Source organism: Pithys albifrons, chromosome 25, assembly GCF_047495875.1.
Source record: "Pithys albifrons albifrons isolate INPA30051 chromosome 25, PitAlb_v1, whole genome shotgun sequence".
Taxonomy (NCBI): domain Eukaryota; kingdom Metazoa; phylum Chordata; class Aves; order Passeriformes; family Thamnophilidae; genus Pithys; species Pithys albifrons.
The window spans coordinates 312,305-335,729 of record NC_092482.1 but is presented as its reverse complement, the minus strand read 5'-3'; the positions used below and the strand labels follow the sequence as shown (position 1 = coordinate 335,729).

Sequence of the window (23,425 nt, the reverse complement as noted above, 5' to 3'; positions counted from 1 at the left end):
CCCTCAAGGCACAGGGACATCCAGCTGGATGGCAGGAGGGATGAGCTGGAGTGTGCTGGGGCTCTGGGGCCAGGACTGAGGTGGGCACTGTCACCAAGCCCTGTGGCTGTTGGGGAAAGGCTGGGGTCAGGGCCAGGACTGCATGGGCTGCGTCTCTCAGGCCCTCAGTGCTGGGCACAGGGGACAGATGTGGAGGGAACCCCTTGCAAGGAGGGGTCTTGCGGCTGCTAGTGGTGCAGCACATTTGCCAGGATGCTGGTCAGCCTCTGGAGCCCTCAACCCCTCCTTGCAGCCCAATCTGTGCTAGGATGTAGCTCAGGATCAAAGGACACCTTTGAGGGATGACAAGTATCTGTCCCCTCGGTCCTGGCTGCAGGACCATGGGGATGCTGGCAGCAGCCAGCAAAGCTGCTGGTGATGGTGGGGCTGGATGGGGCCACAAAGCTGTGCTCAGTGCTGCTCTGCATAGGGAAGGGTTGTCACTGTGGCCACTGCTGCCTGCCCAGCATCTGTGGGGTTAAAAGAAGAAGGAGCAGGGAGATGCATTTATTACCCTCAAATGACTGGATCCATCCTCTCCAACCTCTGCAGTGTAGGATCTGGGACCAGAAGGGAAGGACAGATACACAAGCACTGAGTTTACTTAAAACTATAAACCACTGGAGAAGCAGTGTAAAGTTGCCTTTTATGGTTCCTAGCAAATCCTGGCAATATGTAAGAACGTCCCCTCACGCCCTTCCTGTGATATCCTGCTGAGAAAACAGGGGAGAAAAATAAACCCAGCCAAACCCAGCCCCCTGTTCCAGCGGGTCACTGGGAGGATTCCGCAGCTGGAAATGTGTCCTGCCAGACCGCAGGAGCACTCAGTGCCTCAGCAGGCATGAACGTGAAAACTGTGCTCATCCTCCTTGGTCTGGCCTTAGCCACAATATTTGCTTTGGTCTGTGTGTTGCTGACCAGAGGAAGGGCCCCCAGCACCTGCCAGCACCTTCCCCCAGAGCACGAGGACACCAAGGATGGCCAGAGCCTGGTCTTTGCCGACCTGACACCTGAGGAGATGACACAAGTGGTGCGGTACCTGCAGGGAAACCTCGGGGTGCAGCTGGTTGATGCCTCGCGTGCCAAACCCTCGGACAACTGCATCGCCTCCGTCGATCTGCAGGTCCCCGCCAAGGCAGAGGTGCTGCAGTTCCTGGATGGTGGGGGGGCTCGTCCCCCCCGCGAGGCGCTGGCTGTGCTGTACTTTGGGAACCAGCCAGACCCCAATGTCACTGAGTACGTGGTGGGTCCGCTGCCGACACCGGCGTACCACCGGGACGTGACGGTGCAGAAGTACGGGGGGAAGGTGCCGTACCACCGCAGACCTGTTACTGGCAAGGAGTACATGGATATCAACACCCTCATCCAGAGGGAGCTGAAAAAGGCACCACGTTTCCTCGCTGCGTGCTGCGAGTCTGATGGGACTGACCTGGCCATCCTCACCACGGCCCCACGGGGCTTCAAGTCTGGTGACCGCACAACCTGGTTTGTCCTTTTCCACAACATGCCTGGCACTGGCTACTACCTGTCACCAGTGGGGCTGGAGGTGCTGGTGGAGCACAAAGACCTCCATGTCTCCAATTGGCAGCTGCACAAAGTCTTCTACAATGGCCAGTACTTTGCCACCACAGGGGATCTTGAGCAGGAGTTTGTGGCTGGCACGCTGGAAGTTGTCAAGCTCAAGCAGCCCCAGACTGATGCAGTGCTGGGCTCCATGAAGCTCCGGAGCCCACCTGACTCCCCAGGTCCGCTGCACTTTGAGGCCCAGGGTCCCCGTTACAGAGTCAGGGACAATCACATTACCTTCCAGGGCTGGAGCATTGCCTTTGGTATGAACCCCAACTCTGGCCCACGCCTCTTTGACATCAGGTACCGTGGGGAGAGGATTGTCTACGAGCTGAGTCTCCAGGAAGCCTTAGCCTTGTATGGCTCCAACTGTCCTGGGGGCATGTCCACTCGCTACCTTGATGGGAGTTTTGGCATCGGCAGATTTGCCTACGAGCTGGTCCGGGGTCTTGACTGCCCCTACGCAGCAACCTATGTGGACCGGCACTACCTGGCAGAGTCAGATGCTCCCAAAACCAACCAAAACTCACTCTGCATTTTTGAGCATGACTCTGCCCTCCCTCTGCGGCGCCATTTCTCCGACTCACAGTCCTTTTACTATGGTGGGCTGCGGAAAAACACGCTAGTCATCCGTACCATCTCCACGCTCATTAACTATGACTACATCTGGGACTTCATGTTCCACGGCAGCGGGGCTGTGGAGGTCCGTGTGCACGCCACCGGCTACATCAGCACCTCCTTCCTCCACCGCCGAGGCACTGACTATGGCAACAGAGTGGGGCCACACACACTGGGGACAATGCACCTTCACCACATGCACTACAAGGTGGACCTGGATGTTGATGGTAGGTCTGGCCATTTTTGGGCATGGCTGTGGTTCACTGTGGCCTGCGGCTCTGCCCGAGGTGTGGAGGTTGAGAGAGTTTTCCATTTTGCTTCACAGGGCAGCTGAACTCTCTGGAGACCCAGGATATGGAGTACGAGCTTATCAAAGATCCCTGGAGCATGCAGAACACAATCGAGCGTCCGTACCTCCGCAGGAAAAGTCTGGAGAGGGAGGACGAGGCGGCGTTCCCGCTCGATGCCCCCATGCCCCGCTACCTCTCCTTTGCCAGCCCCAATCCCAACAAGTGGGGGCACCCACGCAGCTACCGGATCCAGACTGTCAGCTTTGCTGGGAAGCACCTGCCCACCAGCAGCTCCATGGAGCGGTCTGTCAGCTGGGGCAGGTGGGTGCCAGGGCTGGGGAGCACGTGGCTCCCACCCTCTATTCCCCTGCCCACCCCTGTGGCCTGGCTCCTCCTGCTCCCAGGGGGAGGGCAGCCACCCCTGGGCAGGCCTGTGGCAGGCTGCATGTAAGGGTTAAACAGGGAACATGCATGTTTTTTGGCTCTGAAATTCCCTTGAAAAGTTGCTCAATAACATCTACTCCTGCTAGTTCACAGGCAGGAATGTGACCCCAGATCAGACTAATGTGTTTTTTCCTTTGAGGGGAACCAAGCTGCAGGACCAACTCCCAGAGGAAGCACTGGTGTCCCCAGGTTGTGATATCTTCCCATGAGCACAGAATATGTTTTGGAAAATGCTTGGGATAAGCACAGATCAGTCTCACTGCCAGGGTGAACTGGCAGAGCTCGTGCTGGGGCAGTCTGTATAGGGGAGAAGTAGCTGTGGCTGAAGGCAGTGCATTGGACATTGAGTGGCAGCACCTGTGCCTGGTTCCGTTTGTGTTTCCCAGCCATGCTGGAACAGCCATGGGCAGCAAAGGATCCCCTGCAAGCCTGAAGGTGGCGGGGCTGCTGCCCATTAGTGCTGTGCTCATCCCTGCCTCCCCTTTCCGTCCCTGCCCAGGCCAGGCTAGGTCCCCTAATGTGCACCAGGGATGCATTCAGCCCCAGTTCACCAGCTAGCAATGCCATGGCTGCCCTGCCTGGCGCCGGCAGGGCCAAGTCCCTTTTCTCCCTGTGCTGGCAGGTACCAGCTGGCTGTCACCCGGCGGAAAGAGGAGGAGCCCACCAGCACCAGCATCTACAACCAGAATGACCCCTGGACGCCCACAGTTGCCTTTGCTGACTTCATCAACAATGAGACCATCACCAGTGAGGTAAGTCAGGGTCCCCAGGGTGGAGAGGAGCTGAGCTGGGGGTGGCATCCTGGCTCCTGCCCCAGGCAGAGGCTCTCCCTGTCCCAGAGCCAAAATGAGCAGCCACCCAGCTGGAAGGGTCCTGCTCAGCCTGATGATGCCTGTTGCCTCTGCTGCCCAGGACCTGGTCGCCTGGATCTCTGTGGGGTTCCTCCACGTCCCCCATGCTGAAGACGTCCCCAACACGGTAACTGTGGGGAATGGTGTTGGTTTTTTCCTGAGGCCCTACAACTACTTCGATGAGGACCCCTCAGTGGACTCACCCGACAGTGTCTACTTCAGCAGCGAGCAGGACGCCGGGGCGTGCAGGGCCAACCCGCTCGCCTGCCTGCCCCGCACCGCTGGATGCGCCCCCCGCTTGCCCCCCTTTCGCTTTGGGGGCTTCCTCAATCTCAGCCTGCCACCGCCACCTGAAGGGCCTTGATGGGCCGCCACCCCCTGCCCCCTCCCCACCCATGTGAGCAGTCCATGCCTGACCATCGGGTGGGCACTTGGAGGGGCTCTGTCACCACCCCAGGACCTGCCCTCCCCCTGCACAGGCTGTGATGTGCTCGGAGTCAGGTTTTTGGAGGAGCTCAGCTCCCATTTCAGCACTGCAGTGCTGCTAAATATGGAACAAAAGCCTCTGAAAAACAGCCCTTAGGAGTGATTTTTTGGCCTCCGTCCTGGGTGTCACCCTGTGTGCTGTGGGGTGCCCACAACTGCTCCCTTCCTCGGGGATGGGGCTCCTGCCATCCTCCTAAAGTACATCAACTGCACATGGGTGATGGTGCCGGCTGGGGCTTCACATTGCACAAAGCCACAGCTGCCCTTGGAGCCCAGGGGGGCAGGAGGAAGTGGTGTGATGCTGCTGTGGACTTCCCACAGGGAGACGGCAGCTCCAGGATGACCTAAACATCCTCCTCAGCCTTGCAGGCGCTGCAGATCTGGGCTGCGGGACCCCGGTGCTGCCAAGCCCTGCCAGCCACTGCAGTGCCACCTTTGCAGCTGCGGGGGACGGTGTGGTGGGCTTGCTGGGAGCCCACGGGAGGAGCCACAGCCGGGCCCCCAGACGGGCACTCCTCAGGCTGGGTTATCCTGTGTCTGCCCTTCCCAATAAACAGGCACTGGGGCGCTTTCCCTGACCAAACCTGGGTAGCCCACAAGTGCTGCTGCAGCTCCTATGGCCAGGACCAGACCACAGCACCTCTGATACCATGGGCACTGATGTCCTGTCAGCGGTGGCCCTGGCTCAGCTCTGTGGGGTTCCCGGGGCCGTTGGGGCTGGCACAGCACCCGGCACAGTGCTTGGCATGGCTGCGTGAGGGTGCCCCAAGCCCTGCTCCTGGACCCCGAGTGCTGGTCGTAGGCTCCCCTTGGGACATATGGGACAAACAAGACAGTTAATGTGTAACAGCTGTTCTGAGCAGTGTTAATCAGTTCTAGCCTTGGCTGCTGCCAGACATGCTTAGCCCCTGGTGCTCCTGCACCCCCAGCTGCGTGTGCAGCCCTGGACTGTGGGATTCTGCAGGACCCGGAGCCCATTCCCACTGTGCCAGGCTGGGATGGGACACCAAGGTGCTTGGTGAGGGCAGTGCAGCCCCCAGCACTTGGCTGCAGAGGCTGAGCACTGGCCAAGGTGCCCAGGGGAGGATAGTGGGTGTCCATCCCCTCTGACCTCCTAATGTAGTGGCTGGGTCTGCCCAGAACCACGTTGGAGGGGCTTGAGAAGCCCTAATGTCAGCGGCACCTCCCCCTGGGAACCATCTCTGCTACCTGCAGCACAGGGAGGGGTGATGGGCAGCTGAGGCCACAACTCAGTGGGAGGCTGCAGTGCTTCCCAGGTGTCCTGGGGTAACAGCAGGGACTGTGCCCAGAGGTTCCTCTCTAGGGCCTAGTGTGAGAGGATGGCAGTGGCCAGCTGGCTCCCTGCCCAGTGCTGCGTGCCCACGTGTGTCCGGTGTGCCTGGACTCTGCCTGCTGACGCAGGCCCATGCTGGCAGTGACCCGCTTGCTGCTACTGGCTGGCCTGGACCTTACAGCCATCTGGGAATGTTCTGGACCAAACATTGGCACTGCATGTGGCACACTGTGTTACAGCACCTACTTGTTCTGCACCTGCCTTAGCTCCATCTGGAGCTCCATGTCCCAGAGCCAGCTGCTGCCACTGCAGGCACAATCTTCCTGTGCTGCCAGGTGGTCCTGGCCTTGGTATGCACAGACCCAGGGCAGGAATCAGGTTGCCCCTGCTCCTTCCCTGAGAAAGCCTCCCCAGACAGTTTGCAAAGCATGGGCCCAGTGGTGCTGCCAGTGTGGCTGCCCAGTGCAGGACCCTGGCATGGTGCTCCTTGCCCGTGTCAGACTGGCCAGGACGCAGAACCCTGTGGTGTCCTGGGGGTCAGCAGCTCCTTCCACCCCAACCTGCCCCTGCTCCACACAGTGGGCTGGGCCAGGGGTGTATCTGCAGTGCAAGGCATAGAGCAGTACAGGGAAACTACCATGTGGATACTGGCGGTTCTGGCACAGACCTGACACCATGGCATGTGCACCTGGCCACTGCACATGGGGGCACTGGGCTGTGCCACTCTATCTTCCATGCTGGGAGGGAGGAGGTGACTGCTTCTGTCCCTCTTCCTGGCTTCTCCCTGCTGTGGCCCCAGGTTTCCTGCAGTGACTTTCCAAGAGGACTGGAGTGCTAGTCCCCATCCCCCAGCACGTTTTGCCCCCTTTTCTGCTGTGAAATCTCCTGCAGAGGATTTATTACTGATGGTTTCAAAATATTTTTTACACAGAAGCCAAGTTTGTTGCATTCCTTCATGCTGGCCAAAGCCACTCAGTTGAGGATCCTGGAAGGAACTGTTGAGGAATATGTTTTGCAAGAGTAATTCCATTTCTTTTCAAACTTCTACTTTATTGGGGTGTTTTGTAGGTTGGAAGCTCAGTCCGGGGTCTGGGATGATCCTCATCAGGTGCAGTGAGGTTGGGCTGGAAGGGACAGGGAGGACCAGCACTGGGCAGGGACATGTCTGTGACAGGGCTGATCCTGTGGCATTTGCACTGCTTCTCTCATGGGCCATCTGTGCCTCTCTCCCAGGGCTTCTGCTGGGGTTTTGCCTGTCAGACCCCGTGGCTCCCCAGGCTCCGTGTGGGCAGAGGGGACAGGATGCTGCCTGGAACCCCACGGGCTTGTGGGCAGGACTCAGATGCTGGACATGGCTCTTGCAGCAGCAAACAGCATGTGGCAGCAGTTCAAGGATCTTGACCTGACTTTTCTCAGGAGGGAGATAAGTGATGCATTTCACTGGCTGCTGATCATTAACACCTTGCTGCCTGCTCCCACCACGGGCAGCTGCCTGTTCAGCTGCAGTGGGTGATGGCTGAGCACGCTGTGCTGCTGCCACAGGCCTGTGTGTCCGAGCACCACTGGTTGTGGACGATAAAGTTGTGGTGTCTTCAGTGGTGCCAGTGACAGCAGAGTGTGGCTGGGGTTGAGGGAATGGCCACGGGCTGGGATCCAGTCCATTGGGATGAGTGGTGTGTTCAGCTCCATCCCCACAGCTGGGGTCTGATGGTGCAGGAGGGATTAATCCAGTGGAGGGGTACTGGGAGGAGAAATGCCATCCCTATTTGCAGAGGTCCTTTAGCCCCACACCAGAGATCAGGAGAACGTGGCTGGCAGCCAGGACTGCCCCAGACCTGGCTGTCTGTAGCTGCAGGGAGCTCCAGTAATGGTTTGGAAAGTTTCAGGTTACACAAAGTCCTGGAATTGGCCTGGAAAATGAGGAGAGGGATAGACAGCACACCCTCTGCTCCATGCTCCCACTCCACCCTCCTGGGCATCCCATTAGTGTGGTGTTTCATGGGGAGATGGCAGAGAGGTGGGAGCAGTGTCAGCCCTGTGTGCGGCAGCTCTGCAGGGCTGTCACCCAGATAACAGAGCGAAAGCTGCAGTTCAGTTGGAGCAGCCAGACTGTGGTGTTGGGCAGCCAGAGAAGCTGGGGCTGCAGGATTCCCCTTAGTGAAGGGAGCTGTGGGGCAGGGATGGTGCTGGGGCTGCAGGATTCCCCTGAGCGAGGGGAGCTGTGGGGCAGGGATGGTGCTGGGGCTGCAGGATTCCCCTTAGTGAAGGGAGCTGTGGGGCAGGGATGGTGCTGGGGCTGCAGGATTCCCCTTAGTGAAGGGAGCTGTGGGTCAGGGATGGTGCTGGGGCTGCAGGATTCCCCTGAGCGAGGGGAGCTGTGGGGCAGGGATGGTGCTGGGCTGTGCTCCATGTGCCCTCGAAACCTGTTTTTCCCTTTTACGTAAGTTGTTCCAACCATGTTTGTAACAACCCCCCCGCGATGCACCTTTGGCAAAAGTGGTTTTGGGTCCAAAGATCAGTGCTGGGACAGCGACCTGCCCGCAGCAAACAAGACCCTGCAGAGTATAAAAAACCCCAGTGGCACAGTGGAGTGTGGGACAGCCAGAGCCACAGCAAGGGCAGCGGCAGCAGAAGAGAATGGAGGCCAACATGAACCTGCTGCACGACCTGGGCATCTGGGCTACACACTGGCTGCAGCAACGCTTCCAAGGCTCCCAGGACTGGTTCCTCTTCATCTCCTATGCTGCTGACCTCAGGAATGCTTTTTTTGTCCTCTTCCCCATCTGGTTCCACTTCAGTGAGGCAGTGGGCATCAGGCTCATCTGGGTGGCTGTGATCGGAGACTGGCTCAACCTCGTCTTCAAGTGGTGAGTGGCCCTGAGCCACAGCTCCCTCTGAGTGTGTTGGCACAGCTGGACTAATGCAGGCCAGATGGGTGCTCTCAGTCCCAATGCTGGAGCGGAACAACGACCAGAGTTTGGCTCCCAGCTGGGCAGTGACAATGGTCGCTCCTTCCCACACTATGCAGAAACAGCTCCCCATCTCCAGAGCCCACTAGAGAGATGGAGCCTTCTACAAACAGACCCTTCCCATCAGCCAGGGCTGTGGTGCTGAGCAGGGGCTGCACAGAGCCCCTCACCACAGAAGGTTGCGTTGACTTACTCCCAGGAAATTCTTTCCCTTCCTCATCAGGGCTGGGAATGGGAACTTAGACAGACAGTGTCAGCAGTCAGAACCAAGTGACCAGCTCGGTGCTGTGTCTGTCTGGATGCCCTGAACCACTCACTGGGTCCTTTGCTTCTTCCAGCTCCCAGTACAGAGCTGAAGCTGCAACTGTGCCCAGGAGCCCCCAGCCCCCATTCTCCTTTCTTTTCAGGATCCTCTTTGGAGAGAGACCATACTGGTGGGTGCACGACACAGACTATTACAGCAACAACTCCGCTCCAGAGATCCAGCAGTTCCCGCTCACCTGTGAGACTGGCCCTGGTAGGGTCCCCCAGCCCTGGTGGGGTCCCCTAGCTCCAGCTGGGGCAATGGGTCCTTGCCCAGGGTGACCTGCACACAAAGGGAGGGGTGCTGGCCTGGGCAGGGCCGTGGCTGACAGCCCACTAGCGACACATGCTCCTGGCCAGCTCTTGAGAAAGGGCCATTACTGCTGTGCTCCCAGGGATGCCAGCTATGCCTGCAGTGGGAGAAGGAAGGGAAGTCCCTGCCCAGAGCAGATCTTGACCCTTGGTGCAGATGTGGTGGTTCAGCACAAACACTTGCCCATGCTTGGCTCTGGCCCATGCCGACTTTGACCTGGGGCTCTCTTCTTGCCCAGGGAGCCCATCTGGCCATGCCATGGGTGCAGCAGGTGTCTACTATGTCATGGTGGTGGCCCTCCTCTCCGCTGCTCGTGGGAAGAAGCGGTCAAGGACATTGACATACTGGTAAGCTGTGCACCAAAACCACCTGTGCTGGGCAGAGGCAGCTCCAGCACCGACTGGTATGGCCAAGCCCACTAAGGCACAAGGCTGTGGACAGACAGCCAGGCTGTGGCACTCCAGGTGCAGTCTGCACAAGATGGGTTCAGCAGGCAGCCAGCCACTGTTTGGCATATGTGAGGGCTGTGTCACAGGCAGCATGAGCTGGCCCTGGCACCAACATGGCCACCTGCCCCTCATAGGGTGCTGTGGACGGTGCTTTGGATGGGGTTCTGGGCAGTTCAGGTCTGCGTCTGCCTGTCACGAGTCTTCATTGCTGCTCACTTCCCCCACCAAGTCATTGCGGGGGTTTTCTCAGGTAAGTGCATTGGGTCCCCCATCCCCTTCTCTGTGGCACTGCCATGCTGGGCTGTGGTACCCAGGGCACTGACCAGTGCTCCTGCTTTGTTACTGGCAGGGATCGCTGTTGCCAAGACCTTCCAGCATGTTCGCTGCATCTACCATGCCAGCCTTCGTCGGTACCTGGGCATCACCTTCTTCCTCTTCAGCTTCACCCTGGGCTTCTACCTGCTGCTGCGGGTGCTTGGCGTGGACCTGCTCTGGACGCTGGAGAAGGCACAGAGGTGGTGCAGCCACCCTGAGTGGGTCCACATCGACACCACCCCTTTTGCCAGCCTCCTCCGTAACCTGGGCATCCTCTTTGGGCTGGGGCTGGCCCTCAATTCCCACATGTACCAGAAGAGCTTCCAAGGGAAGCAGAGCCAGCAGCTGCCCTTCCGCCTGGGCTGTGTTGCTGCCTCCCTCCTCATCCTCCACATCTTTGATGCCTTCAAGCCACCCTCTCACATGCAGCTACTTTTCTACTTCCTCTCCTTCTGCAAGAGTGCAGCTGTGCCACTGGCTACTGTCAGCCTCATCCCCTACTGCCTCTCCCACCTCCTGGCCACACAGGACAAGAAGGCTGCCTAGGGCGTCCCTGCAGATGACTGTGTCCAGGCAAGTGGCCACTCTGGCCCTGGTCTCGGGGACAGCCACCATGCCCTGGGTGCAGCCCAGACCCTCTGTGCTCCCTGCTGATTCCGCACCGGGAGTGGACTGTGGAGACTGGGCTGGCACTGCTGCCAGGTGGCCCCCACGGCACGGATCTGAGCACAGTGTCAGTCATGCCAGTCTGCGGCTGGCTGATGGCACAGAGAGCCCTGCACTCCCAGGACTCCCCTGCTGCCCCTCCCGCAGCACCCACAGGTGAAGGTCATCTGCCCAGGACACAGCAGCAGTGCAGGGGAGACCCTGTTCTCTGCAGTTCACGTGGACATGCCACCTCAGCACTGCAGGGCTGGGGACAGTACTACTGGGAGCAGGGTGCTCACCCTTGGGTGCCTGGGGTCTGCTGGTGAGGCAGCTCCGTGACAGGAACGAGCAGACACTGTGACATGAAGATAAAGCACCAGCGTGAGGGCCCCTCAGCCCCGGGGCGTTCGGTGTTCGCCGCTGTGTGACACAGCATGCGTGTGTACATACATGACACGTATCTATACACACGTGACGTGGGGGTGTGGCTGTGCACAGCAAGTTTTATTAAAGCCGAAGATGAGTTCAGCTGGTGAGTTCAGGTGTCCCGCTGGCCAGCACCGTGGGATGTGGGTTCAGCTCCTGGGTTCAGGGCTGTGGCACAGACTGCGAGTTGTGGAGGAAGGGCCTCTCTCCTGGCTGATGAGAAGCACTAACACCTGCAACACACGTTCAAATCATTGGGAAGGGCACTGCCAGGTGCCCCAGGTGTTTGCCATTCGCCCTGCTCTGCAGTCGGACACTGACAGCACAGCACAGCGGAGCGGGGCGGGGCGGATGAGCTGCTTTTTGTGCTGTTTATCCAAGATTTCTGAGTCCACCTTGTGGCAGGAACAGGGACAAACTTGACACCTTACAGCTTCCAGAAACAAGCTCAGCTTTGAGAACGACTGGCTCGGCTGGGGCTGTGCTGAACCCCCTGTGTGGAGACAGAGCTGGCGTTTGGCTGTGCTGCGGGGTTGGGGTCGTAGTTGTCAGTGGTGGCCCTACACTCAGCCAGCTACACGATTCAGTGGCGTTCCCTGTGTGCTGACACCGTTACAGCAGCCACCTGTGGGAATGTTGTGTGCTGGGGTTCTCCATCCCTTTGTTCATGACAGATAAACTTCCTTAGGATGGAGGTTTCTTTCATTCTATTTCTATTTCCAACATCTAGAGTACACCTGTAACGCCATTTCTAGCAAGAAGGGGAAAAAACAGCCCAAATTATCTGTTGTGCCCCACTATGGCTCCACAGCACTCTTCAGGTCCTCTGGCTGAGACTGCAGCATTTTCAGGGTCATCCCAGGCAGTGGAAGTGAGCTGAGGGAAAACCAGGAGCAGGGCTGCCTGTTTCTGAGGGAGTCTGTAGCTGCATCAGCCCGAGAAACTCCTGATGTTCAAGAAAGGATCAGTAACAACTGCACCCCAACTAGGGAAAGGACTGGTACATAGTGGGGAACCACCTCTTGTCCGTGAACCACCCACTCTCCCTTCTGGCTGCTCTTTGCCCCTGTGCAAGCCAAAGTGTCAGAGGGGTGGGGGGACCAGCTGCCTCTTGCTGAGTGTTGGTGCCAAGCAACTGCTCCTCAGCAACCGGTGCAAAGCAAAAAGCCCCACTGTACTGCCAGTGGGAGGGCCCTCCTGGTTTTACTACAAAGTGGTTAACTAAGGACTACTTGAATGCCTCTACCATTTATCTGGGGAAATGAAAGAGCCCTTGCAGCAAAGCACAGATGGCAGATCCTCTCCACCCTTCTGTGAGCACCAAACAAACCCGTTCAGATCACGTGCACATCAGCTCTCGGGTTCAGGTCTTTATTTTCCAAGAGAGAAGTTGGTGAGGCATTTGCAAAACAGGGAAGACAATGCTACTTTGAGTATTATTTCTTACTCTTCAGGGCTTCGATGGCTGAGGAATTCCTGAAGCAGAGCTTGCACCTCTCCTCGATGGCTCATCTTGGATGCCTTCCCCTGGAAGCGGCCGCGCTTCCCAGCTCCCTTCCCTCCCAGTAGCTCTGCCACCCTGCAGCAACGACACCACAGGCTGCTCTGAACAGCAAGCACAGCCCCATGCCCGGATTACACTGCGCAGCTGCTCCGTCTGCAACAAGAGATCCTTGCTCATTTGAAACAAACCACAAAACATGTTACCTGGGACCTAAACTCTCAACTGCTTCAACAGGTCCAGCTAGAAGGAAGAGGCCTGCTTCTTTTTCATCCCCCACAGTCAGGAATAGTAGGGTTTCCTGTGGACAGAGGTGGACATTGCTGCAGATTAAGCAGTGCCCTCTCTGTTCAGGGAAAGGACAAACACTGGCCACAGGACCCAAACAGCACACCCATAATTCAGAAGTTTATACACATTACTGAGACAGAGACTGCTCGAAAAAAGAATAAGGGAAGTGTCTTCTGAACCTTTTGTTCTCAGTCACGTGTTGTTGGGACAGCATAGTACTGGGGTATCCTGAATTAAAAGGATACAGTTGGCAGTTTGACTAATGACTGTTGTAGATGCCTTTCAACTGAAACAGTCTACTCTTTCTATTCTACTTGTATCCTATCATACCCTATCCTATCCCATCCTATCCCCTCCCATCACATCCCTATCCTATCCTTATTGATGAGGCTCTGTGCAGCTCTTTGGGGGTCAGGCTCTGCCCCAGTGCTCTGAATTCTCACTGTTGAGGATTTCCCTGCAGACTGAAGCTGCTGGGGACAGGTAACCCCAGGTAACTGTCGAAGGGAACCAGAGCTCCAATCACACCTGTGGCAGAACAGCAGCCTGGCCAGCCCCTGTCTGTGTATAGCTCAGGTGAAAAAACAGTGGTTGTCAGATCAGTCTTCATCAGCGACTCACCTCTGTCCCAATCTCATTAGCAATGATGTTCATAAATTCGGAATCACCCTCTTTCCTGTATGGATGGGTAAAAAAACACTTCAGAAGAAAGCACAAACCTCCTCTAGAGTCCAAAATCTCAATCAGAAAAGAATGGCCTCATCAGGGGTTTTGGCCTCTTGCTCTTAGGATGGAGATTAGATTTTGCCTATATATCTAAATCCTTATTGGGCATTCCTGTGGATGTGTTAAAGTCTTTAAGAAATAGATCTCCCTGGTTTTATTTGAAAATATCAAGGGCAGAGAGAAATTAGATGAATTGCAGTCATTTCTCAGCTACAAAACCAGAAAAGTCAGTGACTGAATTATGAACACATTCCTTTAATGTGAACACTCTCCTTTAGTGACACAACTGCACAGCAGGCTGAGGCAGTTCAATATTCTATTTACCTCATTTATACCTTTCCTTCAGAAAACAACCCTGAATAGGTGTGAGAGATGTAACTGCCATAAAATGTGTGAGACACTGTTGGCCTCTTTTCCCTGAGTTCCTCCATACCTGTGCAACACAAACAGCTGCCCTGGAGCAGGTTTGCTCTTGAAGTCCCGGGCTATCAAAACAGCAATGTCTCTAAGCAGGTTTAGGTTATTCTGAAAGAAAAGCAAATGAACTGTACTGCAGCTGGAGAAGTCCATGTGAGTACAGCTGTGCTCCCAGAGGCTGGAGCACTTTTCATATCCACAAAAACTGAAGCCTACAACTCAATTCCCAGTTACCACAACTGAAGCTCAGGTCTACAGGAAGCAGCCACGCCCCACTTTTCCCAGCCACTCTCGTACCTTCTGGAGCAGTTTCACAGAGCTCTGCAGTCTTCTCACAGCTTCTACATGCTCACCTGGTCCATTTCTGAAAAAACAAGGAGAGTTTGGATCCCTGCTCTGAAGGACAAAGGAAGGATTTCCTAAAGGAGCAAAACCAAATCCTAAGCAGCCCCAGAAGCTGCACCCTGAGGCTTATGTGGTATCTGTCAGGAGGAGGAAGAAAGATGAAATAACAGAAGTGGAAAGGGTATTACTTAAGCAGGGAGGTTAGAGCCTTCTCAGTACTGTGACTCTGTTCGATGGACTTCAGCACTCTGTTTCCCGCCAAGAAAACCAAATTGGTTTTGTTCTTTTTCCCTTTTTCCGTGCCAAGGAGTTTAATAACCTTAAAAAGAAAATCACCCTGGTTAGAAGAGCATTTTGGTTATACACACAGGTGATCAGTTCCTACCAGACTATGCCTTGTGGTGAATATTGACTCTCTGCTGGTGAAAATAAATTTATTAAAATCAACCACAAGAGCAACATACAAAAAAACCAAGATGGTGGTACAATGGAATTTATGAAATTCTCTAGTCACAGCCTGGACTCTGAAGGGCATGTGGATGTCTCTGCTGGGAAACAGACTCCAACCAACAATTGAAAAGGCACAAATACTTAAAGGCAGCTCTAGAGTTTTATCACCATCTCCCTGCACAGAGGACCTCTGATCCATGACAAACACTCAAAAATATCAGAGCTTTAAGCAGGGGGTACATGACTAACACGCACCCGCAGCACCCGTGCACCCTCTGCAGAGGCACTGGCAGCACAGGGATGTCATTGCTGCACACAGGTCTGAGTTCTGCTACAAGAAAACAAAAGACCCTGAGGCTGCCAGCCCATGTGTGGCCTTGCTGGGCTCCCTCAGCCCTTTCCAAGGGGTACAGTCTCGAGCAGCCTCTGGATCCCAGTGTCTCCTGCTGTGCTCTGTGTGGAGTGTGGCTCCTGGAGGCAGCTTGGCTGCAACCACCCACCTGCAGGTCACTCAGGTTGGAGACGTGAGTCCCACAGCACATGTTGGAGTCAATGCCTTCAATGTCCACAACACGCACTGGCCCCACGTGGTCGTCGGGCAGTCCCCGGCTCCTCACCTGGCAGAGGAGGACAGTGAGAAACAAGGTGACATCCATGCTCAGTTATTCTGGTCCCACAAATCTTACCAGTTCTCTCCCACCACTCACTGTTTCAATTTCAGGGTCATCTGCTGCCAGTTCCCTCACTGTCACAGGGACCCTGTCCCGGATTTTCTCGTTCACACTCTGTTCCAGGGCCTTGACCTGCTCTGCTGTCATCGAGGGGGTGTCCAGCTCAATGAGGCTCCGCTGCCGGCCCAGCTCCCTGCACCGAGGAAGAACATCGGCTGCTGTAGCTCAGACCAGCCGGGAGGTCCCTCTGTGCAGCACCAGCATCCCACTGCTGGGCATGTGGGGACTGAAACAAAACAAACTTCCCTCTTCTCCCGGTTATGTTCAGAACACCAAGTACAAACCAAACACTTGAGGAGGACAAGACAGAGCAAACCCTTTGTACAGCTTCTCTAGGTCAGTCACCTCTCCCAGGACCTCTGAGCTTGAGTGAAATGTCCAAACTGCTTTTGGTGTGTCAATGTTCAGGTTCTGTGCAGCCCAGCATGCTGGGATGTGCCAAACAAGGTAATACAGGAATCTTCATCCTGCTCACCATGAAGTTGTCTTGAATCCAAACATCTGTTCTGCAATGGCAGTGATGAGATGCTGTCCTGGAAGAGACATGCAAGCACCAGCTCTGAGTGCCACTGGTATTCTCAGTCAGGCTGTGTAAGCCCCACGGACATTCCCCCCAGCAGCAAGTGCCAGGCACCGTGAGGCTCCTGCCAGTGCTCAGGGGCAGTGGAGACAGCCCTGGCCTCATGGGCTGAACTTTTCCTTCCAAAGCTGTTTTCGGTGGGTTTGTTCACAAGCCAAGGAGGGCTTGCAGCGAGTCACTTGCTGTCCCAAGTGGTGCCAGGGCCAGGCCGTGCACGCAGAGCCGTTGGGCACGGTGGACACTGACCGACCCCCGGTAAGGGTAAGCGGGGTGTTACGGGGTGCCCCCCGGGACTGGCACGGACCTGAATGCTGCTGCATGTGGTCGAAGCGGCGCTCCCAGTCCAGCGACAGCTGCACCTCGACGCCGGGCTCGAGCGCGGCCGGCACGAAGTGCAGGGCCTCGGGGCCCCGCCGGGTCACGCGCAGCACCGGCACGTCCCCGATGAGGCCGCGATCGTCAGGCTGCGGACACGGGGCGTCAGTGCCGCCGGTCGGGCCCGGCCCCCGCCCCGCCCGGCCCGGCTCGTACCTGCCCGCCGCCCTCGGGGAAGAGGATGGTGTCCTCCAGCACCACCTGGAACCCGCGCACCGGCTCCCCGCCGTCCTCGAGCCGCACCTCCGCCGGCCGGCACGACACCACCCTGGTGGCGAACTGCGACAGAGACGGCGGCACAGTAAGGGCCGGCCCGCGCCTGCCCCGCGCCCCGCGCCCCGCGCCGGTACCTGCCGGGCCCAGCTGTCCCGCTGGCACCGGAACACCATCGCGACCGGCCGCGAAGGGACACGGCGCGGGCGGAGCGGGCGGGACCTGCGGGATGACGCGGGCGCGCTCGCGGTGCGGAGGGGCGGCCCCGTCTGGGGAGGGACGGCCCCGGTTTGGGGACGGACGGATCCCGGGCGCACAGCAGACGGCCGCGGCAGTACACATGTTTATTAGCCTAAGCCCCACGCGGTAACCGGGCACGGGAGACCGCACCGCCTCCGCCGCCCAGGGTCGGGTGCGCTGCCCGCGGCGGGGCACCAGCTGAGGCAGCTCCGGTGCTTCGGAGGACCCTGCCCGCGCTGCCCGTCGGTCGGTGCGTGTTAGCGGCACGCCGGGAGGCCTCCTGCAGCCGCAGCATCCCCGGGACCCGGGCTTCAGTCGTCCTGTAGGAGCAGGGCGAGATGCCAGAGACCGGGCCAGCCCTGCACCGGCCGGCAGCCCCGGGGAGCACGTCCATGCTGTCTCCGGGACGGCCTGGCCGAGGGGAGCAGCAGGAGCTGCTGCCGCTGTCCCGGAGCTGGGGAGGGCAAAGGCCTGGCTCTGCTCAGCAGAGTGGTGGGAAGCAGCTGGCAGGTGGTACTTACATCCAGGTCATCCATGGCTGGCGGGGGGCCTTTGTCTGTCACCTTCTCCAGCATCTGGATGGGAAACAAATGGCTGGAACCCCAAATGCCTGGCCTCCCCACCATCCCAAGTATCCACCTGATGTGCCTGGGGACCCTAAAGCCAGCAGCCCAGCTCACCTCTGCATACTGCTCCACCATGGCCCTTTCCACCTCCTCATCCCCTTCCCAGTCTCGCCAGTTGTCAAAGTCCACGGAGAGCCAGGCTGGCTGTGGGCACAGAGAACATCTCCTGAGCAGGGGGAGCAGCACAGTAGGGACCCACAGCCCAGGGACTGTTCCTGCACAGGTGAAGGGCCTGGGGAGGATCAGGAAGTAGGGGTGTCCCTTTGCCCGCAGGCGCCGGTCCTGGGCCTGCCTGTGCTGCATCCTTCTTGAAGGGCAGATATTTGTGGAGTAGTGGTGATTGTCAGGTTGAGTTTTGTGGGAGCTCTGTCTTGGGGCCCTTTGTGTCTGTCCCGGGGCCAGGTTGGTCCCTGGGAGCCACAAGGTATTGTGTGGCGACAGCACACGTGCTGAGCTGGCCCTGGCTGCCAGACACCACACACACCTTGATGTTCTCCTTAGTGATGCGCGGCCAGGCCACTTTCTCCTTCCACTTCCTCATAAAGCACGTGATGGAGCGGTCAGAGCGCTTCTCCCGTGAGTCCTGCCAAGAGATCAGGGGTGCCTCACCCCAGTGTCTGCCACACTCCTCTGTGCAGACCTGGAGACAGTCATAAAGCTCAGCCCTGTGCAGAACCACGGAGACAAGTTGTTTCTGGCTCATGGCAGCACTCCAAGTACCAGGCCCAGGGCAAGCCAGGGCTCTCAGGTTTGTGCTTACCTGAAGCTCTCAAGAACAGGCAGCATTCAGCACCAAGCAGCGCTGTTCATGCCTGCACAGGCTGGCTCTGACTCTGAGCCTGATAGAGGCTGTCGGAGAGCAGTTTGTTGGGGGGATGCCTCACCTTGGAGTTGACCTTGGCATACAGGTTGATCTCGTTGTAGAACTCCACACCGTCTGCATTTTTGCAACTGCCAAAACACCGTAACAGCCTGGCTTAGGAAACGGTTGAGGCCATGCATGCCCTGCTCTCACAGAACCATCCCAGTTCAGGGCCATGTCATCAGTCAGCAGGGCAGGGGCAGTTCACCTGAACACCAGCCGCTGGTCCTCTATGGTAACTTTCACGTCCATGCTGTCCTCGACGCAGAACTCCAGGTACACGTACCGCGGGCGATCGTACCACAGTGTCTTTGCAGGTTGCCTTAGGGAAAAGCAGACCAGCCAGTATCACCGGGGGCATTCCCGCGGTGCCAGCTCTGCTCCGCCTCCGGGGCCGCTCCTTCACCCCCGTGCCCAGCCCCGGGGCTGCCGGAGGGAGCCGGGCGGGTGCCGGCCGGTGTGTGGTGGGCGGTGGGCCAGCAGCGCTCTCCTGTCCCGCCCCGCAGGCCCCTCGCCCGGCAGTCAGCCTGGCCCGTCCGGCCCGTGCCCGCTCCCCTCTGCCGGTACCGTTCCCCGCTGCCCCGGGATGGTGCCTCGGCCGGGACCGGGCGCCGTGGAGGGGCGCTGCCCGTCCCGTCCGACCGCGCTCACCTCGCCATTGCGGTGCCGACCCCGCCCCGAGCTATTTCGGGCCGGGGGCGAGGCTGCCGGCTGGGCCGGGAGGGGGGACCGGCCGGGGCGGGCACAACGCGGCCAACCCGCAGCCCGGTCGCGGCCTGCGGTGGGAGCTCCCCGACCCCCAGGACCGCCCGGGACTTCCCGGGAACTCCGGGACCCCCCGAGACCTTCCGCGAACCCCCCGGGGCCGCCGCAGCCGCTCCGCCGCGCCGCGAGGGGGCGCCCTCGCCCCGCCGGCCCCGCCCATCGCCCCGCCCGGCGGCGCCAAGATGGCGGCGGGGGCGCGGCGGCCGTAGCGGCGGTAGAGGCGGCCATGGAGGCGGAGGGCGGCGCGTCGGGCCCCGGCGAGCGCTGGGCGCCGGTAGGCGCCGTGTCGGCGGAGGAGGAAGAGGAGGACGACGACGAGGTGGCGGCGGGGAGCAGGTCGCCGCAGTCGGTGGCGCGGCTGCAGGCCGAGCGGCGCCGGCTGCACGGGGCGCTGCTGGCGCTCGCCTCGCACTTCGCACAGGTGCAGTTCCGGCTCCGGCAGGTGGCCCGGGCGGGCCCGGCCGAGCAGCAGCGCCTGCTCCGCGACCTCGAGGACTTCGCCTTCCGCGGCTGCCCCGCGCCGCTGCCCCACGGGCTCGGTGCCGCCCCGGTGAGTGCCCGCGGCCGGGCAGAGCGGGGCTCTGCTGGGCACGGAGAGCGCCGATGCCCCGGGCACCGGCATCCCCTGGCTCCTGCTGCGGTCTCAGTATGTGCGCCTGTCCTGTTAGCGCTGCCGGCGGGCGCTCAGCGGCGCTTCTGCCCGCGACACCAGTGTTTCCACAGGGATCGGTGCCAGACACACTCAGGGCCCTGCGGACACGGAGCTGGCTCGCAGGGACGTGCCCCAAGGCCCTGAGTGGTGTGTCACCGCTCCACTCCCAGGTACAATACAGGTGACTCAGAGGAGCTGTGATATGCACACACTATTTGGCCACTTTCTTCCTGGATCCCGGCCTTGTGGGATGAGGTGTGGGTGCAGAAGGTCTGGAGAAATGCTTCCCTTCTCCCTTCAGAGGAGGTGATGTGGCTGGCACCTCTCCTCGGTGCTCAGGCACATTTCTGTCTCAGACTGGTTTGCAGTGCTTGTTAATGAACTGCATGAACTGCAGGAAACACTCATGTCATGATGCTGTTTGCTGGGACTTTGCTATGACAATAAGTCTTCAATTTTATTTACTGGTAACTTTTTTTCAGGGTGAGCAAGAGAAGCAGGAGCAGATTGAGGTCCAGAAAGAGAAGCAGAGGGAGCTGATCCTGCAGCTCAAGACACAGCTGGATGACCTGGAGACCTTTGCTTACCAAGAGGGCAGCTATGATTCTCTGCCACAGTCTGTGGTTATGGAAAGGCAACAGGTAAGGCTTAAAAATCCTCCCACTATATTTCCTAGCTCTTGTGAACCTCTTACAAACAGTAGCTGCTCATCAGTCTATACTCCATGCCAGCAGCTGCAACAGAGTGTTAGCAGTTCATCAATATGTGTGAAGCTGTCCCATTTCTGCAATTATTTCTGTACAGCAAAGGCCTCCTGCTTCCAAGGGAATGTCCTGGGCTGCAGTGCCACACTGTGATATCATGCTGCTCACTTGTGTTTTCAGATGATTATAAATGAGTTGATAAAGAAGCTGGACATGGACTTGAGTGAAGATATTGCAACTCTCTCTCCAGAGGAACTGCGGCAGCGGGTGGATGCTGCCATAGCACAGATTGTAAATCCAGCCAGGCTGAAGGAGCAGCTGGTGGAACAACTGAAGACCCAGATAAGGGACCTCGAAATGTTCATCAACTTCATTCAGGGTCAGTGATGAGTTTTGAGATAAGCAGACTGAATTGCTTTGTAATTCCTTGTCATAGTCATGAGGAGGGAGGTCACAGATGTCAGGCATGCAGGAACAGCTTCTGGGTCACAGGAAAGTATAAATCTCTCTAAACTGATGGTGAGAAAATGAATAGAGTGAAAAAAGAGTTCCAGAGAGGTCTGAGGAACGTTGACCTTCATACTTGGTATATGCAGCTGAAATTCACAAATGTGAAATAATGGTGTGAAATCCTTGTTGTAGATGAAGTTGGAAGCTCTGGCAAGGCAGAAGATGGACACTGTGACTGCAGGGGCTCCTCCAAACCCAGCACTCGGCCTTCTGCGAACAGAGGTGGGCATCACCAGGCTCAGCACTGCCAGCACATCTCCAGCTGTCCCTTCCTGAAGTTTTGACAGGCACAAATCAGTCATGCTCTGCTTTTGCCTGGCAGTTGGTTTCTGTACCTCCCCAGCCCCACTGCTGAAGGCATGTGTCCAGTTCTTTTACCCTCCCTCCGTGTGATCCTCAGAGTAGTCACAGAGCCTGAACATGTGGCAAAGAATGGGATTCGTCCTTGGCAGGGGTCAGGAAGAGAAGGGACTGCTGATAGTACAAAACACTGACAGACCAAGCAAGCCTGTGTGACACACAGTAATTTGTGCTCTGTGAGCAGGTATTGTGAGCTGAGGCATCCAGTGTTTTTTAGAGTCTGAGGCCATGAACTTAGTGGCACTGCAATAGTGTAGCGTGAGGCATCTGCTGCTACTCAGAATGTTGGCCTGATGGAATTTGCAGACATTTGCACTCCCTTTGTATGTATGAACAAGGGCTGTTGACTCCCTAACAAGAGTATGTTTTTCTCTTTTCTAACCTGGGCAGTGAACCCAGAAGATGCCAGAAGAATGCGGGAGACGGGCCTGCAGCTCATGCGCCGCATGCTGGCCGTGCTGCAGATCTTTGCTGTCAGCCAGTTTGGTTGTGCCACGGGTCAGATCCCTCACACGTTGTGGCAGAAGGACCAAGACAACAAGGACTTCTCCCCTTTAATTAAGAAACTGGAGTTGTCAGTGGAGCGGGTGAGGCAGCTCGCCCTGGAACAGCAGCAGGCAGAGCATGGTTTCTGCTCCTCTGAGCTGCAGGACGTTCCCCTGGGAGGCAGAGATGAGCTGACACTGGCTGTGCGCAGGGAGCTGACGGTGGCTCTGCGGGACCTGCTGGCTCACGGGCTCTCTGCCTCTTCCCCTGGCATGAGCCTGGTGTTGGCCCCCATTGCCTGCTTGATTCCTGCGCTCACCCCCTCGCCACGGACGATGCACCCCTGGGAACTCTTTGTCAAGTATTACAACACTAAGAACGGACAAGCCTTTGTGGAATCCCCAGCTCGCAAGCTGTCCCAGTCCTTTGCCTTGCCTGTGACAGGAGCAGTGGCTGCCACCCCCAAGCAGAGCCTGCTGGCTGCCATCCACACCGTGCTGACGGAGCACGGCCCCTTCAAGCGCAGCGCGGACTCGGAGCTGAAGGCGCTGGTGTGCCTGGCACTCAACGAGCAGCGCCTGGTCTCCTGGCTCAACCTCATCTGCAAGTCTGGAGCTCTGGTGCAGTCCCACTACCAGCCCTGGAGCTACATGGCCAGCACGGGGTTTGAGAGTGCACTCACCCTCCTCAGCCGCCTGAGCAACTTGAAGTTCGACCTCCCTGTTGATCTGGCTGTCCGGCAGCTGAAAAACATCAAAGATGCTTTTTGATGTTTTTATTGGAGATCATTCATTTTCCACAAGTAGGCAGCTGTTGGGCTCTAGAAGCCTGGCTTTTGTAAGACCCAAGTTTGTCTGTTTGATGTTTGCTTTTAGGGAAATTTTAGAGTGTCACGATGTTGGAAGTGTGCATTGTCTGGGGCTGCCCCTGCAGAGCTGCTGGAGGCAGCACCTCCCTGCCCTGGCCCTGCTGCTTCCGAGGCCAGACTGCCTTGCCCGGGTGCCCGTGAGGGTTGGGGGAGGGGGCAGAGGGCTGCCCACCGGGCCTGCAGGTGGGGGAGGCCCTTGGGACGTGCAGCTGAGCTCCTTTGTGGTTATTCCTCAGTCTGTGCCCTCCCCTCAGGGAGGAGCAAGGCTGGCAGGTGTTGAGGCACCTCGGGGCCTGCCCGGTCACACCGGACCTGCCCTCCCCAGAGTGGGTGCTGAAGGCACGGGCAGATCCGCAGTTGCCCTGGGGCTCCTGAGGCTCCTCCAGCAGCTCCGCAGGCCGCGTCTCCGGGCTGCTTGTCCACCGGTCCGAGCAAATTGTTCCAGGCTTTTGTGCAAGGGCCAGCACGGCCCCGTGTCCCGCGGGGTGTATTAAATACCGCTGTGCTACGTCTGGACCCAGCCCAACACCGTGCCGTGTGCTATGTCCGTTACCGGCTCCGTCCCGCGGCCCTCGCCGTGCTCGGGGAGGGGCGGGGACCGGGGGGGGAACACCGGAGAGGGAACACCGGAGAGGGAACACGAGGTCCTGCCGTGCTCGGTGTCAGCAGCCGCTCCCGGTGTCGCGCCGGAAGTGACGCGCGATCCTGCAGT

At 58.1% G+C, this 23,425-nt stretch overlaps 4 protein-coding genes and 1 long non-coding RNA gene across 5 annotated transcripts; 3 read left to right on the top strand and 2 right to left on the bottom strand.

Annotated features, from left to right (window-relative positions):
• Window positions 1-791: 791 nt before the first annotated feature.
• LOC139682938 (amine oxidase [copper-containing] 3-like) lies at window positions 792-4,582 on the top strand. The gene is made up of 4 exons (XM_071577635.1): window positions 792-2,450; window positions 2,549-2,834; window positions 3,580-3,709; window positions 3,870-4,582. The coding sequence occupies exons 1-4, from the start codon at window positions 881-883 to the stop codon at window positions 4,170-4,172; spliced, it is 2,289 nt and encodes a 762-aa protein (XP_071433736.1). The 5' UTR covers window positions 792-880; the 3' UTR covers window positions 4,173-4,582.
• A 3,580-nt stretch (window positions 4,583-8,162) lies between these two features.
• Window positions 8,163-11,113, top strand: G6PC1 (glucose-6-phosphatase catalytic subunit 1). Its single transcript, XM_071577647.1, has 5 exons — window positions 8,163-8,455; window positions 8,965-9,074; window positions 9,412-9,520; window positions 9,757-9,872; window positions 9,972-11,113. Exons 1-5 carry the CDS (start codon window positions 8,226-8,228, stop codon window positions 10,481-10,483), a joined length of 1,077 nt encoding a protein of 358 aa, XP_071433748.1. The 5' UTR covers window positions 8,163-8,225; the 3' UTR covers window positions 10,484-11,113.
• Window positions 11,114-12,368: 1,255 nt separating this feature from the next.
• AARSD1 (alanyl-tRNA synthetase domain containing 1) lies at window positions 12,369-16,889 on the bottom strand. Its single transcript, XM_071577645.1, has 12 exons — window positions 16,778-16,889; window positions 16,584-16,706; window positions 16,357-16,516; window positions 15,948-16,005; window positions 15,449-15,605; window positions 15,242-15,358; window positions 14,480-14,610; window positions 14,244-14,310; window positions 13,963-14,054; window positions 13,425-13,479; window positions 12,719-12,813; window positions 12,369-12,590 (listed from the first exon to the last, which is right to left on the bottom strand). The coding sequence occupies exons 1-12, from the start codon at window positions 16,814-16,816 to the stop codon at window positions 12,455-12,457; spliced, it is 1,230 nt and encodes a 409-aa protein (XP_071433746.1). The 5' UTR covers window positions 16,817-16,889; the 3' UTR covers window positions 12,369-12,454.
• Window positions 16,890-16,911: 22 nt separating this feature from the next.
• Window positions 16,912-22,693, top strand: RUNDC1 (RUN domain containing 1). Its single transcript, XM_071577636.1, has 5 exons — window positions 16,912-19,683; window positions 20,268-20,426; window positions 20,670-20,868; window positions 21,132-21,221; window positions 21,750-22,693. The coding sequence occupies exons 1-5, from the start codon at window positions 18,544-18,546 to the stop codon at window positions 22,613-22,615; spliced, it is 2,454 nt and encodes an 817-aa protein (XP_071433737.1). The 5' UTR covers window positions 16,912-18,543; the 3' UTR covers window positions 22,616-22,693.
• Window positions 20,198-23,391, bottom strand: LOC139682953 (uncharacterized). The gene is made up of 2 exons (XR_011699698.1): window positions 22,528-23,391; window positions 20,198-21,271 (listed from the first exon to the last, which is right to left on the bottom strand). It is a non-coding gene; the product is annotated as an uncharacterized lncRNA (long non-coding RNA).
• Window positions 23,392-23,425: the final 34 nt, after the last annotated feature.